Raw genomic sequence first — 16,890 nt, 5'->3', positions numbered from 1 at the left:
CAGGATGGAGGAGGCTGTTGGAGGCAGCCCCCAAAGCACTAGCCCCCAAGTGTAGGACTGTGTGGGGGACAGATGGAGGCCCAGGTCAGCCTGCAGAACACTGCACTGCTTCCAACAGGCTGCAGGACCCCCTGGAGAATGTGCAGGCCTGGTGGGGAGAAGGAGGCTGGGGACTGCTCTCAAAGTGCTGCCCCCTCCCACAGGCTGGGAGGGGCAGCTAGCGGCCAGGGCAGCCTGCAGAGCCCCAGCCTCCAGCTGACAAACAAGCAGTTCCAGGTCCCTCCCTCTCTCCCTGGAGGGGTCACTGGCTGGGGTGCACTGCCATAGCCCCCTGGGAGGTGCTGCTGCCATACCAGTGTCACCCTCACTACCACAGATAGCCTCAGTAGCCTCCCCCACCTCCCAGCCCCATGTCCTGAAACGCCTGCCATAAATTCTGCACGTCCCACCTACATTGACTTCTGCACTCCCCCACCTCAAGCCCCTATCATCTCTCTGCCCTAAGCCACCCGCTCCCAGCTGCCTTCTCACCCCTGAACCCTCACTCCAGCCTTCATTTTTCTTCAAATTTGAAAAAGACTATCATTGAAAAAGCACATACATTTTTCATTTATTTTCAAAAAATTACTTAAGTTAAAGAGCCAAGCAAAGCTGGGTGCATCTGCTAGTATTTTATATGAAATATTATCTATATTTTATATTTTTATAAATACACGCACTCATACCATGAAAAAATATACTATACACTTGGAAAATAAAGTACTGTGTTAAGTAGTGCAAAAACTGCCTGGAAGTTTTCAGATCCACATGCATAAATCAAAACCATGCTTAGGTTGCTGGCTTTTACAAATTCACAGTGATTATCTGAAAACTTCAAATCACGAAGATTTATGAATTCTTATAATCTTACCCCAAGTAGTCAAGATCAGAAAATATAAAGGTCTTATTGACGTCAAAACCACAGGCTATGATGTCCTTTGCATTTTCTATAGCATATTCAGAAGCCTTCTCAATTGTCATATCTTTCCACAGGTATTTCTCATCATCAGTCAACTGTATAACTAAGGGAACATTAAATACTTCTTGCAGCCATCTAAGAAAAATGAAAATATTTTTATTTTGTAGAACAACTTAAAGCAAACGGGCTGCACAGCCAAAATATTTAGATTAATTCAGGGAGTATAAAAATTAAGAGGCTTGATTCTCCACTGCTTTTTCCTTGTGTAGTAACATATGGTTATCCAAAATGGATGAGAAATTGTACCAAATCAGTTTTCTCCAGTCACTCACTCATCCAAAGATGATATAAATGGTTACACAGGGGAATGGAAAATCAGGCCCAAGATTTCTGCTGCTATCTTTGTGACCATGCTGTACTTTTTGACTTTTAAATACCTATTTTCCAAGAAAAAGAAAAATGTGTGCGCAATGTAGGAGTGGTAATGCTGGTGTGCAGCCAGCAATGGACTTGCTTTAACCAGGCCACAGTAAGAGTTTCATTAACAACGTTTTTGCATTTAATTTTATATACAGCTGAAACAACATGGATAGTGGGTGTGATAAAGAACCAAAGAAGATTAGGACTGGACAACAACATGAAGTCCTGTGGCACCTTATACACGAACAGAAATTTTGGAGCATAAGCTTTCGTGAGCAAAACCCACTTCATCAGATGCGTGAGTACACATGCATCTGATGAAGCGGGTTTTGCCCATGAAAGTTTATGCTCCAAAAATTTCTGTTCGTGTATAAGGTGCCACAGGACTTCTTGTTGTTTTTGAAGATACAGACTAACACGGCTACCTCTCTGATACTTGTCACCAAGCTAGGATTGGACAAAACCTCAGGTGGCCATTTAATCCAAACTCTGGCTCAACCCCACTTAAATCATCCTATGTACTGTTTTCATAGATTTAAGTACTGTTCAGTACTTCAGATGAAAACAAAATATTTATTTAATAATAAAATAGCAACTTAGATGCCAAAGCTACTTACTTTGTGAAAATAAATGGGATAAGATGACCAACATGCATTGCATGTGAGGAGGGGCCTCTACCTGTATAAAGGTAAAAGGGCTTCTTATTTTCATATGCATCAAGAATCTGGTTCATATCCCTAGAAAACAAAATAGAGGAAACATGGTATGATGTAGAGAATTTAACCAAAGACCTCCAATGTAGGTAAATAAATAAGCTCCAAAGGAACAGCTGGCAAGCTACAGCAAAAATTTTGAATAGAAATGTGTAAGCTTTTGAATGTGAAACATATTCACAAAACAATTACAGTATATTAAGAGAGTCTTACAAATACATAGCACACTTCATAACATTCTCACTGAAATCAGTGGGGCCTCTGCACGAGCATGGAGGTCTATGCTAGCAGATCCCAGTAGCAGAATAGGGCTGAAAGCAAATGCCCATGTTTGGAAATCATACTATGTTTAACACATGAACACGTTCACGCTAGGAATAACCCTTTTTTCCTACAAACCAAACCAAACCAAACCAAAAACCTAAAAACCAACACAACAGAAGCCCAACTCCTTCCTCATCCCTTTCTCTTCTTACAAAAATACAAAAAGCTTTGAAAGAAAGTTATGTTGGAGCCAACAACCTAATTCTGTCGTTGCTACGTATGAGGAACTCTCATGGAAAAAAGTCAGTCAGTATATGGAGAACAGCTGAGTAAGACCCTTTGATATGGGCAACTTTTGAACTAAAAAACCCTACCTCCCTTATTACTTACATGGTCTAATTAACAAAAATGCACATTTTTGACCTTTCTCACATTTTTTAAATGACTATAATGAATGCAGTTTTTGCATAATTAAGATAATTTAAAAACAAACTCCTATCTTAGATATGAATAATATTTATATTTTAATGAAGTTTACTTTTTAAAAAACTTTTCACTTACTACCTAAATCCAAGAGGAGCTACGACACTTCAAAACATCTACAATTACCCCCTAAATGTCACATTTCAGAAGAAACTGTCCTCATCACAGCAGTGAGATGAAAGAGTATTCTTACTCTTAACATAATTGCATTTTCACTTGTGATCTTCTTCTTAATTTATTCAATCACAAACCCACACACAAAAAATGCAATGGCTTATAATTCATGGCTGCAGCTAGGGCTCCCCGTACAGTTTTTCCCAAGCTTTCTCTACGTTTTTTGGGCCAGGTTTTGTTCCCAGGGATGATACTTAAACCAGGAATAATTTCACCAACTTCAAGCACTTAATTCTGGGGTTTTATTGGTGTAAATGAGAGCTGAAGATGGCTCTCTGCTGAGATTAATGGAATTGCATGTATCCTAATCCTTACGTTTCTGTGTTTATTTGTTTCTGAATATTACCAAAAGAGCAAAAAGGAAAAACTCACCCACCTATGAGAAAAAAAGATGCCTCTGCGCAGAAAGTGGTGAGGTGTTTTTCCAGTAACTCTCTCTATTCTATTGATTAGCTCTTTATCAATTTTGCTGCTTCCAAATCGAACTGAAAAAACAAATGCAACAAATTATATGCATTGCTAGCTGAAACTCAGTCATGGATTTAAACAGAATATATTGTTCAGGCACAATGGCAAAGTGCTACTCTCCCGGATCTCAGTCCTCTAGCCGCAACCTGGTTCCAAGTGGAGATGTGAGATTCTCCTGCATTTGGACTAGACCCTGGGTAGCAACCTGTGGCACTGTGATTGTCCCAGTGCCGCAGTGTGATCACCACATCTGCATTGGGAGAGTGCTCTCTCAGGGGAGTGTTGTAGGTAAAGCACCTACACAAATGGAGTAAATCTTTCACCGGTGCTTTAAAGCGCTGCAACTTGCTGTGCTTGAGGGGTGCATGTGTGAGCGTTTTCATTCCCATGTGAGAAAGTTACAGTGCAGTGATGTGGCAGCACAACAAAGTCCTAACTATAAACGAAGTAGAGAAATATTTTTCCTCTCTCCTATTTCAGTTATATATAATCTTACAAATTGTAACAATAAAAGATAAAATGCTTTCAATCAGATGCACTTCCTTTATGGGGCACGCATCTCTTCAATTCAAACAGTACTTAACTGGGCTGTGGCTTTGTATTCTCTGACAAAGCAACAGTATGCTGACCTCATTTGAGAGCCACTGTAACAATTCTACGTGGGACCCTTTCTGTTCGAATTCCAGCTATTAAGCTGGGATCAATTACGGGCAGGGAGGACACTCAGGCTTCATCACACAGCACATGTGCCACATGTTCTGAAAGTTATTATATAACAATGCAACCTCTTAAAATATTATTCGTGTTGTTTTAATAAGAAAATAATACATACCACAGCACTTGTGTTAAAGAAATGAATATATATTAATGGGAAAGATAAGCTTAAGGAAAAAAAAAGAACAGAAGGAATTATGTCAAAACAGAGCATAAATTAAAAACAGAAATTCGCCAAGTAGAGATGAACCCCTGGACGTTTTCAGTCCCAAGATGAATGCTGCAGGAAGATACTATCATACAAAAACACAGTATAATGGAAACTGGTCTCTACTATTTCTCTCCGTATTATTATACATTAAGTGGCTGTTGTAAATTACATTAAAAGGAAAGTGACACAAGTAAAACATCTGACACAATAGGCCCCTTCTATTTCAAATGAGAAGATACTGTAAAAAAATAGCAAATGTTTTGCTGTCATTAGACTCATCTTACAGTTGCTAAATTTTAGTAATGCCGCCTTTTGAAATGAGAGAGAAGAATACCTATAAGTTTGTCGTAGTCTACACCTTTTGCATTGGATGTCTGCACTGTCCAAGGATCTACAAAATCCTCATCTTGTGTAGTAGTGGGGCCATTATTGCTGATGGGTGAGAAATCTACTGGAGGAGAACCAGCCTTGTAATCTTGTCCTGTTGCTGTTTTATAAGTAACTTTTAATGACAATAACAACTTGACTGCTGCGTCGATTTCATCCTGCACAAAGGAAAATCAATTTCAAGATGCAACATACTTCAGATAAGGTGTTTTACTACCGCTTTCATCTTCCAGACTGTTATGCACACGTATTGATTCCAATGGGACTACTCATATGCTTCAAGTTAACTGGGATCATTGCAGGGAATGGCAGGTGGGCCAGTTTTTTAACATGTTCTGAACACAAACAATAAGAATTCACTGTGTAACCTTGGGCAAGTCACTCAACGAACCTCTGTGCCTCACTTTTTCATCTGTAAAACATGGGCAAAAATATTTACCTGCCTCACAGGGAAGCCATGAGGCTTAATTCACTTCAGTATAAGGTTTGTATAGTTATGCTTAGATAAAGGTGCCATAAAATTATTTACTTTAGAAATACTTCTGTAATAGTAATATTTAAGTTTTTTATAGTTTGCAATTAAGACAATGAACTGTAACACCTTCTCTACATCTCTCCTTAGTAACAGAAAAGTATATAGAATGTAAACTGTGACAGCTCATGCATCTACACATTCCCATGTGCTAAAATTTCTTAATAAAGTTTTACTTGATAAACTAATCCTAAGAGCCCAAACCTGTAGTCACCCCCCATGTAGATCACCTTTCGAGTTTAATTCTATTTGCACACAGACTGACAACCGGCTCAGACACTTAGAGCCAAATGCCCATCCTATTTAAGTTAACAGAAAATTGTCAAATGACTTCCAGAAAACTAGTCGCCCTGGAGAGCATATGCATTAAAAATCTCATTTTCTAAGAACAATACTTACACATAGTCCTTTGCATCCAAAGATCTCAAAATAGTTTAGAAAACTTGATATTACAATTTATATTTTAAAAGATAAGAAAACTGAAATTCAACAAGATTAATTGATTTAAGCAAGGCAATATAGCAAGTCAGTGGCAGAATTAGACCCCAAGTGTAGTTACTCTCAATTCCTTCTTCAAGAAAGAACTTTGGTCATTTTGAATGAGGTAACATTATAATGCCACAGTCTGTGTTATAGACAACAAAAAATTCTTAAAAGCAAAGACTATGTTATTACTGTAATGCAAAATACCATCCCAAGCCATAAGACCGTTCAGTCTCCTAAGAGAGAACTAAGCTGCAAAATGGAAAGAGTGCAACAAATGAAATAAATATACCGTTGATGCTTTCCCTGCTTTCAGTGATCTGACTTTTTCTCCTTGTGCAGTCACTCTTTCAAACAACTCAAGTGGACTTGAAGAACAAGAGTCGCAATTGTGAAAGTGTGCCATTTTTCAGGAGTGTAAGTTATCCCTTTATTCACAATCTAAAAGTATTTTATTTGCCAGGTCCGAAACAGCTGCAACAACACACTGGTGATGGAGAACTGTAAAGAGACAACCAGATCATATTTTTGTTTTTATTGTTATTTTTAAGACTTCTGTTCAAACTCTTATTCTACCGATCTGAAATGATGCAACTTAAATTCACCTACAGCTAATAATATGTTTGAAGGGTCTGTTTTAGCATTATTTTTCAGAAACCAGATACATTGCACAATGAAATCCAACTTCATAGTAAATATTCAGACTTCTGAACTAGTAGATGGACATGGAGAAAATAAAATCTCAGGTTGATTCATAGTATTGTTCCTCTAAATATATGTATATGCACTAATTAAACTATGCTCACTCTTTTTATGTCTCGCCTTACATCATCATTCTCCCATCAACATACCAATCTTGCAAAAAAAAAATCAATGACCATCTGGAAGAGAATGAGCTGTAGGTGGTCTGAACTAACAGTCACAGCTGAGCTGAGGTCTTGTCATCAGAAACAGGAGTCACGGTGTCAGAGTTGGAGGAATCACAAGGGCAGGTCCTGTAAACAAATCAGGATCAGAGTCAGGATTGGGATTACAGGTGGCACTAGATTAGAACCCAGAGGCAGGAATCAGGGTCAGAGTTAGGCTAGAACTGGAGAATGGAGATCAGAGGCAGTACTGAACTAAAATCAAGACACAGGAATCGGAGTTGAACTGAGGCTGCAGTCAGAGACTAAAGATCAGGAGATGAAGCAAAATCTGGTGTCGCATCAGACAGATCCTCGAATAATTGTTAATATACAGAAAGGAATACAATATAAAGATACTCAAGCAACAAATAGGTTAAGAACATAAGAAAACCCATACTGGATCAGATCAAAGGGCCCGCTAGCCCAATATCATAGCTTTTGATAGTGGCCAACACCAGGTGCCCTAGACAGGATGTGAAGAACAGGTAATCACCGAGTATTCCCTGTCACCCATTCTCAGCAAACAGAATGCAAATACCTTTTAAAGTAGTAGGGGTGGATATGTGTAGATGCAAGCCCACTGATGCCTGGGTATAGACAATCAAGGATGTATTTAATCTTGTAACTTGACACAAAAGAAGAATTGAAAAAGTTTACATTTACACTGAGAGCTCCAGATTGACAAAGAAAAAAATATGAGTGAGTTGGAAGAAGAGGGGATGTCATAATCAGAGAAAGCAAGCTTATCAGGTGAGCTGTGATTGTCTCAAAGGATGACCTATCCATACATGGCTGATGAAGACAGCATGGGGACACGACACAGGAGAGATCTCTAATAGAGGATGCTTGTTTTGAAATGCACTTCATTCTTATGTGATGGACACACAACAAACTGAGGACTAAATCAGCCACATAACAGTACAGCTACCATCACTGGTCATTATGAAAGACACACCTTAGAGCTTAATAGTAACAGAGGAAGCCACGTTAGTCTATATACTATCAAAACAAAAAGCAGTCAAGTAGCACTTTAAACACTAGGGATAAATTATTTTGCTAGTCTTTAAAGTGGTACTTGACTGCTTTTTCTTGGAGCTTAAGTATCCCTTATCAGATAAAGGCCTACCTGCTCACTTGGCACCACACTCACCTCAAAGGGACAAGTGGGGCAAGTTCTCCCTTCATAGAAAAGGCTGATTATCCCTAGAGCTCTACCAAATTCACAGCATTGCAAAACACATTACAGACTGTGAAATCTGGTCTTTTGTGTGCTTTTGCTCTGTACTGTACAGATTTCATGGAGAAGAGCAGCATTCTCAAATTCAGGGTCCTGACCCAAAAGAATTTTGGTCATGTGACTCATGAGACTGATTGTCCTATGCTGTGCACATTCAGTTGCACATGGTTTCTTCAGCAAGGCAGTAAAAACAGATCTTGTAAGTCTTCTGGGACATGCCCTGTACTGTAAATATCATGTAAGAGTTTCGCAATTGTGTCAATACCAAAGTCTTCTAAGGCTTCAAACATCTCACTTGTGAGTTTGTCCGGACCAGGCGCTTTTCCTCTTTTCATGCATTTCAAAGCTCTTACTTCTTCCTTGAGTATAGGTGGACCATCTGCATTCTTAGGGGGACTCAGCTTTTCCACTCTCTTACCAGAGTTCTGAAATGTTTTCTGACCACCTTTCCAAAATTTTATCCTTTTCCATTATTATACTACCATCCTTCGACTTCAGACAGCCAGATGATAAACATGTTTTCCTTCGTGTTACCGCCTGGATTCATGTACGCATCTCTTTTGTATCACTTCCATGTTGCTGTTCAATTATCTTACACTGTTCATTTAACCAGTTCTCCTTTGCAGCTGCATATTTTAACTTTATTTCTTTGTTCAACTTTTCACGTTCAGAAGATTTCTTTTTCTTTACTCTTCTTTCTTCCATGAGTTGTAAAATTTCCTCAGTCATCTACTACTTCTTAATAACAGTTTTATTTCTTGGAATGTGTTCATCCGCAGATGTAACAATGGATTCTTTTAATAATTCCCATTGTGTGTTAATATCAGTTAGGTCTCTTAAGGCGCTGAATCTATTTTTGACTGCTGCAGCAAATCGATCTTTAACTTCTCTATCTGTTTGGAGCAATTTCAGATCAAGTTTGATGTTTCTTACAACATTTTGAATTTTCTTTAATTTTACTCTCAATTTGCCTACCACTGGGACATGATGGCTACAGCAATCAGCATCTGGCATTGTTTTAGCTGATATGAGGGAATTTCTAAACCTTTATTTATAAGAATAAAATCGATTTGGTTCTTCATGCCCTCTCCTGGATTTCTCCACATCCATAGTCTCCTTGGATGTTCATTGAACCATGTGTTTCCTTTGATCAAATCATGAATTCTAGCCCATCCTGTCAGTCTTTCACCTCTCTCGTTTCTTGAACATAGACCATGAGGTCCTGTTATGTCTTTTGTTCGTTCGCAACCAACCTTAGCATTAAAGTCTCCTTGAAACACTAGAACCTCACTTGATTTACAGTAAGCTTTGGCTTGTTTGAGTTCTTCATAAAATCTGTCCATGTCCTCCTCAGTGCTGTCTGCAGTTGGAGCATAGACCAACTGAATGTGAACAGCATAGGACAATCAGTCTCATGAGTGACATGACCAAAATTCTTTTGAAGATTATTATGAACTGGATTCAAAATCAAATACAGTCTGAGATCTCTGATGAACAATATGGATTTGTGAAAGACAGAGGTACTGGTAATGCAATCTACATTTTAAGGTAATTAATCAGAAGAGCACTGGAAGTTCAGAAGGACAGATATTTGTCCTTCATTGACTGTGAGAAAGTGTTCGGCAGACTTAAACATAAAGAAATTATGAAACTGTTGGAAGAACCGGCTATAGACGGGAAGGACTTGAGAATAATTAAAAACATCTACTGGGAACAGATAGCAGCCATCAGGGTTGGAAAGAACCTTAGTAGATATGTGAAGATAAAATGAGTGAGACAAGGTTGTGTTCTTCCACCTGATCTCTTTAACTTGTACAGCGAAAGAATAATGTGCAAAATAGGTTTGCCAGGATTACACATTGGAGGATGTAACATCAACAACCTGAGGTATGCAGATGATAGTGTTTTAATAGCAAAAAGGGAAAAAGATCTTCAGGAACTGGTCAACATTGTCAATAAACAAAGTGAGCTGAAGGGACTCAAGCTGAACATCTCAAAGACAGAAGTAATGGTTATTATGAAGACGAAGGTACTGCCAACATGTGAGGTACTATCCAATGGAACAGTTCTTCGTCAAGTGACTAAATTCAAGCACTTAGGATCCTATATCACATCCAATGGTAGGTGTTTAACTGAAGTGAAATGCAGAATCGCTCAAGCGAAATCAGCATTTCAGAAAACGAGAGCATTCTCACAAACAAATCTTTATCATTAGAGATTAGGAAAACAGTGCTGCGATGTTATGTAGAACCAGTCCTCATGTATGGATGAGGATCATGGACTATCAGAGTAAACAAGTTGAGAAGTACGTTGAAGCCACAGAAATGTGGTTTTTAAGAAGGATGTTGTACGTTTCATGAATGACCAAAAGGACAAATGAGTCTGTCTTAAATGAAGCCAACAGCAAAAGAACACTGTTAAATAGGATAAGAACAAGGCAGGCAAAATTTATAGGCCATATAATTAGAAAGTCTGCACTTGAAAATTTAATGACAACAGGAAAATACAATGGAAAGCGAGGATAAGGTAGACAATGTGAGAAAATTGGATAGTATCACTTCATGGTTGCATTGCCACAGTACCGTGGAGATGCTCCAGAGTACCTGTAATAGACAGGGGTGGAGGGCCATGACTGCCTATGCTAATCAGCATGGCATGAATGAATAAATGACCCAAAAGAGAGTTGCCATTTGACGTCTTGATTGTTTAGTTCAGTAACCCTGTAATAAAATGTTTTAAACAATATGTCATTTGGTCTTATTTTACTCAATTATGTTATCACTGATTTAACGTTTTGCAGGTTTCTTCTGTAAAGAAAAATTCTTCCATAAAGAAAAATTCTTTTACAAATTCCTCCTTAACTAATTTTTATATTCTATTTTAGATTCTAGTATTTTCCTTGTTTTTTTGCAGGCAAAATGAATTTGGGAGTAAGGTAATTTTGAAGTCTGGGTTTTATTTTGAAGCACTCATGTCTACATGGCTAGTTTGTGTTTCGAAAGCAGCACTTTCAAAGTGCAACTGGCTGCTTTTATGCTCTGAGGCACTGAATATTCATATCAGCGCCTCATTAACCAGTTCCAACGCATGTCATTTAAATTACCTTTCTGAAAGGGAGGGGCATGTGTAGACACGGACAGTGTGATCATAGAATAGTTGCTTGAGTGGAACTCCCCTCCATACATAACCTTCATAGACTTTGACAAAGCTTTGAATGGCACTGATTGAGACACTTTGTGGAACTGCTGCAGAAATTAACAACCTGATCCATTCAATGTACAACCGTTGACGTGCCAAGTTGTTCACAATGGTGTCGTGACAGAATCCTTCAGGATACTCTCCAGAGTGCAACAAGGATGCCTATTGTGACCTTTCCTTTTCTTGATCACAATGGACTGGATTATGAGAAGGACATCAGATGGCTATCAATAGGCATTCAGTGGCCACTTTTGAAATAGCCAGAGGACATTGATTTTGCTGATGATGTCACCATCCTCTTGTATGGATGGGAGACCTGGAGTACTAAAAAGTCTTCAAAATCACAAACTACAGACATTCATAAACAGGTGCCAGAGGTACATCAAATGGCAGACTTTGTCACAAACGAGGAGCTTTGAAACAGAGCAGAACAAGAACCACTTGACATTCAAATTAAGAGAAGAAAGACGAGATGGCTAAGCCACACTCTCAGAAAACCATCATCCAGCATAGTCCGTCAAGCTACCTATGCTACAGCTGGAGTACAAGAGGTTAGCTCAGTAGGTCAGTTATCTGTGTATGCTTTTTCTATTAAAGGCTGAGAAATGACAAAGCTCCCAAGATGAAATGAGGAGAGAAAACAGCATAAGGCAGTAATAAATCAGAACCATCTTTTCAAGTGTAACTTTTGATCTCAGTCATGGACAGAGACTAACTAGTCCTTTGGCATGGCTACTTTCTTTATGGCCATACTCAAATCTTGTCTAAGTCTGTCTGTGTATATGTATACAAAAAGAGCATATACACTTTCCTTCCTTCTCAATTTCTCTCTACATGTGAAGTGATCATAACGATAGGCTAGAGTTGAGAGTATTTTAGTGTAATCTTCAGTACTCTAGTTGGTAGGAAAATCCATCAGTTAAAAAGGTAATTTTATCAAATACGTATGTACTTTCCTTTGCTGTTATATAAATAGAATAACATCTCTTTATAATAGCAAGACATTTTGTTTTGAGGTTAATCTTAATTCTATAAAGCATATAATGAAACCAACTTTGAGTGAACTTTTGTATAATAAAACTTTGTTACTTAGGAGTAACAAGTCCATAGCTACCATAACATCAAATCTCTTTTCTAGCAGCTAACTAGAGGCAGTTGTTTGAGTGTGAATTTGTGTATGTGTTGGGGAACCTAAAGAGGAGGAATCCACTTCACTTTAACTTCCTTTTTAAAAAAGACACTGTATAAAGTGACATATAGATTTCCAAACAATTAATTAGCAGATACTAAAATTCTAGAACTCAATTACCAGAAATGAATGCAAGTTAAGTTCTTGAAGTTAGTTTAAAATATGTATGGTAACAAACTTTGAGTCTGACAACATTTATATGTTTACAGAATTGTGTTGCGTCCTCCTGAAAATAAATCTCTCAGTTAAAGCTTGTAACGTATACATACATATTCAACAAAAATCTGTGAGCTCATCTTAAAGAACATTCTAACACAGGCAGTGAATTACAACAGGTCTTGCTTCCACTTCTATTTACTAAGGAAGATGTAAGCTGTCACCATCAACTTGTTCATGGAAGTATAGATCTATCCAACTTCCACCCTTCAAAAATTGCAAATAGGAACTGGTCCGTCACCAGATGGATGAGTTTTAATTAAACCTTTGGTTCCCCTGTGCTGAAATGTGATTGTTAATTCATGTCTTTCAGAACAGCCTTGAATGAATCTTTGTGACACAACAAACCTAAAGATTGTATAGCTATAGTCTGAAATAATGTCATATGAATCAGAAAGTAACAAAAAGATTTTACAGGGCTTGTACACACTGCCACTTAGGTTGGTACAAATTATTTTGCTCAGGAATGTGAACAGCTCATCCTCCTGAGTGCATAAATTGCATCGACATTTGCGCTGGCATGGGCACTGCTATGTTGACAGGAAAGTTTCACCAAATGTGGTGCAGGGGCATTGGTGCAACTGCACTGCTGTAGCACTTCTAATGCAGACTAGCCCTTAGAGTAAGAAAATAATTTTAAAAGTTTGAAACATTTCACCCAGATTTAATTCGGTACTGTAATGTGCATTTTCATGACTTCAGTAATCAAGCATCAACTACATACCTTGTTAAAGATATTTCTAACAGTGTTAATTTATTTTTACTGGCTTTTACCCTGACAAGTAAAACCATACAAGAAAAAAATACATCAATGTTCAATATATAGTATATAGCAAAGGAAATGTGGAAAAATTACTACTTTTAAAATAAAATGCTATATATATGTAGTACCCAGAGGCACTGAGACATCATCTGGGGTGAGTAAAGTCTCTGCTCTACAGCCTCAACTGAGAACCAACTGGCCTTTAGCTCACGTGGTAGAGTGCAGGGCTTTAGACCCTATGCTTGCAGGTTCTATCCCTGGTGCTGGCAATCCAGGTCTGTCAATATTACATAATTTTCATGGTGGTAGTATTTAACGAATCACCTACTACAACCAACCTTTTATCCACTCCTTACATTTACACAATTAACCTCTTCTGTTCATTCCCTCTAGGGCCACCTGACATTGGCCACTGTCACAAGACAGTCTCCAAAAGTGTTCAAAATAATACAATATCACACTATCAGAATTTGGCAAAGACAGATCATCTTCTCTTCAGCACAATCACTTTTCAACCAAAGGTGAAGTTGTCAAAGCCATATACAATAATGATAATCTACTGCCTGCACAGAGCGTAGAACCTAACTAAATGGACATACAGAAGATGTCTGTGCAAGTGGTGACATACCCTTACAGACGATCTACATGGACATACCAAACATGTTTGCATTGCACAAGTCTACACAACCACACACACAGTTCATTGTTCCATGGTCTAGCTAACCGAGCATCCTGCCTACGACAGTGGCCTGGGCCACAAAGCAAAACAAAGCAATTTACTGAATAATTTATCCCCGGTCATCCAGTCGCAGCCTCCAGCAATCAGAGGCTTAGGTATACCCAGAACATGAAGTCATACCCAAAACACCTTGGCTAATAGCCACTGATAGATCTATCCTCAATGAACTTATGCAATTCGTTTTTGAACACAGTCATATTTTTGGCCTTTGGAACATTGAATGTTCCACAGACTTATTATGCATTGCCTGAATAACTATATCCTTAGTAAACCTTTGTTGAAATGGGGTGCATGCAGTTTTCAAAGTGTGCCTGTACCACAAACTGCTATGGGGCAAAATGATATTGTCTGTATTCCTAACTAACTATCTCTTTCTCAACGGTGCCGAACATTAATTTTTGACTACTGCAGCACATCAGCCAGATGTTTTCAAAGAACTATCCACGATGATTGTGAATGGTAACAACTAATTTAGACCCAATCACTTCGTCATTCTCAAAAGTCATTCTCAACCAGAAGTAAGTGCGTTTGTAAGGGATACATCAGCTTGTACAGATATTGCCCGAGTTTTACAACGGGCTACATAAAAAGCACTAGCGGAGTCGGGAGACGGCACGCCGGGTGAGACAAGCACCCTTCCACGAACAGTGTGCGCGGACGCCGTATTTGTGTGTCTGATTTCGTAAGCTTTTAAGCGAGGTGAAACTCGAGGTCAAGCCGGACAAACGTCACCCGTAAAGGGCACGGCAGCCTGGAAAGGCTGTAACTCGCTGCTCGAGGGCAGGTCCCGACGGCTTAATTCAACCCTGGCCAGCTCCGGCGGCGCAGGGACCACAGCACTCACTCGGGTCCCGCAGTGGCTGCAGCAGCCAGGGAGGCTGAAGTCCGCCCTGCCGGGGCCGCAGAGGAGAACTGTCCGGCCGCCGCTCGGAGGCGTCACCCTCCCAGGCCCCAGCGGCGAGGCAGATGAAGGAGCATCTCGACCCCGCCCTAGAGCCCTCCCTCCCCCATGCCAGCTGCCCCCAACCCTCGAGCACCTGCCCCCGGCTCCCTTACCCCAGCCAAGCCGGCTCCCCTGCTCGGCGCCTCTGTCACTGTCAGTGCCGGGTACTAGCCCGGACCGTACCCAAAGCCGGTGTGGTGCGTTGCTCAACACTGGCCCGGCCGGAAACCGCGCACCGCGGCCGGAACCATTCGCTACCTGCGCACGCTGGGCGGCCAGGCGCGCTCCCTCATGGCAGAGGGAGTCCGGCGTTGCCGGCGCTAATCTGGGAAGCGCCGGCGTGGCCGCGGGGTGTTTACATGAGGCTGGCCGCGCTCGGGCTAACAGACCGGGCCTTGTTTCTCTCCGGCTCCTTTTGCGGGGTGGACCTGCCGTCTGCTGCGCCGGCGTGTGTTTCTGGGAAAGGGGCCGCGGGTCGCTCCCCTTCAGGTAACTGACGTGGATTCCCTGCATGGGCGGGGCAGAGCCTCGCCCGCGTGCAGGAGGGGCCTTTCCTGGAGGAGGAGCTGACGCGTCAGGCTGACCCGTGTCTCGGGGTCGGGGGGCTGAAGAGAGGCTGCCCAGGAACTGGCCTGCCCATGGCTTTGGCACGGGGAGGTGGACCCAGGGAGCTGTGAAGGGCAGGTTCCCCCGGGCATAGTCCTTCCGGGTAGCTCACACTTAAGAAACTATGTATGTTATCTCGTGAGGCGTTGTGTGTGTGTGTGTGTGTGTGTGTGTGTGTGTGTGTGTGTGTGTGTGTGTGTGTGTGTGTGTGTGTGTGTGTGTGTGTGTGTGTGTATATAGAAAGGGTTGTGTTATTTGCCTTTAGCTGAAACATTTAAAATTACCCCCCCCCCCCCAAGCGTTCCTACCTCCCCACTCTAAGCACCTGGGCAGGAGGTTCCAATCTGCCCCTTGTCTAACACTGTCACTCTGGTCCTAAGTGTATCTTGCTCTTCCATGGACTGGGGTGAAACAAGCAAAGGGCGATTTTAATTAGCCAAAATGTGCCCGGAGATTTTGAAAGGCCTAACTGTGACAACTGAGAAACTGCAAACACAAATATTTGCCCACATGGTCAGTTGGGTGCCTTATTGGTGTTTTGTGTGTGACCCATATATGCCAGTTTGTATGCTGTCCTATAGGTACCTGTGATGCGTACAGAGTTTAGGTGCTCAATGTCTAGTTCTTATTGAAAACACACATCCAAACCTTCCTCGTGACAAAGAGACTGTAGAAACACTTAAGTTATGTTGTAAACTTAAAAACAGTATGTTGTCAATCCATGCTACTAGTGTATAATTAGGAATGTCAAACTGGTTAAGTATCAGAGGGGTAGCTGTGTTAGTTTGGATCTGCAAAAGCAATGAGGGGTCCTGTGGCACTTTATAGACTAACAGAAATGTCTGAGCATAAGCTTTCCACTACCTGCATCTGATGAAGTGGGTCTTTGCCTACAAAAGCTTATGCTCATAGTTTTCTGTTCAGCTTATCGTTAACCCTACTGGTTAACTGGGGCATGTGGGGCCAGTGGGTGCCCATCCCCAATGGGGCTGGTAGAATTGCAGCGCTGATCACGTAACCATTATTATCATTCCTATGCGTAACTGGTGCAAGACTGGTAGAAAAAAAATAGTGTTTTTCAGTTTTTTGTCTTGTCTTTGCAGAGGTGGAATGCCATTTAAATCAACAATTTCATGATGTAGCACAGATGATTTTGGCTCCTTATCAATTTTGTTATCTGTCTGTTATTTATGGAATAATCCCGCTGTTGTATATTATGATAAACTTCACATAAAGACGTGGGTTGCCATCTAGAGGAAGAATTTAATGTTTTTTATACTTAGC

General features: G+C 40.5%; 2 protein-coding genes across 9 annotated transcripts in view; one reads left to right on the top strand and one right to left on the bottom strand.

Annotated features, from left to right (window-relative positions):
- The window catches only part of WARS1 (tryptophanyl-tRNA synthetase 1), a 28,278-nt gene extending 12,897 nt beyond the window's left edge, over positions 1-15,381 (bottom strand). The window contains exons 1-7 of one of the 5 annotated variants that reach the window (XM_074996513.1): positions 15,259-15,370; positions 6,659-6,802; positions 6,100-6,308; positions 4,740-4,950; positions 3,389-3,497; positions 1,996-2,115; positions 911-1,093 (exon numbers count right to left, since the gene is read on the bottom strand). In XM_074996513.1, coding sequence (XP_074852614.1) covers positions 911-1,093; positions 1,996-2,115; positions 3,389-3,497; positions 4,740-4,950; positions 6,100-6,213 — 737 coding nt within the window. In that variant the 5' untranslated portion in view covers positions 6,214-6,308; positions 6,659-6,802; positions 15,259-15,370. Of the gene's footprint in view, positions 1-910; positions 1,094-1,995; positions 2,116-3,388; positions 3,498-4,739; positions 4,951-6,099; positions 6,309-6,658; positions 6,803-15,113; positions 15,234-15,258 lie in introns of those variants that run through there. The other 4 variants (XM_074996512.1, XM_074996515.1, XM_074996516.1 and 1 more) reach the window with 4 other exon arrangements.
- Positions 15,382-15,467: 86 nt separating this feature from the next.
- WDR25 (WD repeat domain 25) overlaps positions 15,468-16,890 on the top strand; it is a 144,366-nt gene continuing 142,943 nt past the window's right edge. For 3 of the 4 annotated variants that reach the window (XM_074996510.1, XM_074996508.1, XM_074996507.1), the window contains exon 1: positions 15,618-15,732. The gene's annotated coding sequence lies outside the window, so the exon portion shown is untranslated. Of the gene's footprint in view, positions 15,490-15,617; positions 15,733-16,890 lie in introns of those variants that run through there. The other variant, XM_074996509.1, reaches the window with a different exon arrangement.

The sequence above is a fragment of the Carettochelys insculpta genome, chromosome 6, assembly GCF_033958435.1.
Source record: "Carettochelys insculpta isolate YL-2023 chromosome 6, ASM3395843v1, whole genome shotgun sequence".
In the NCBI taxonomy this organism is placed as follows: domain Eukaryota; kingdom Metazoa; phylum Chordata; order Testudines; family Carettochelyidae; genus Carettochelys; species Carettochelys insculpta.
Note: the sequence above shows the minus strand (reverse complement) of the source record. Positions and strands in the feature narration are given on the sequence as shown.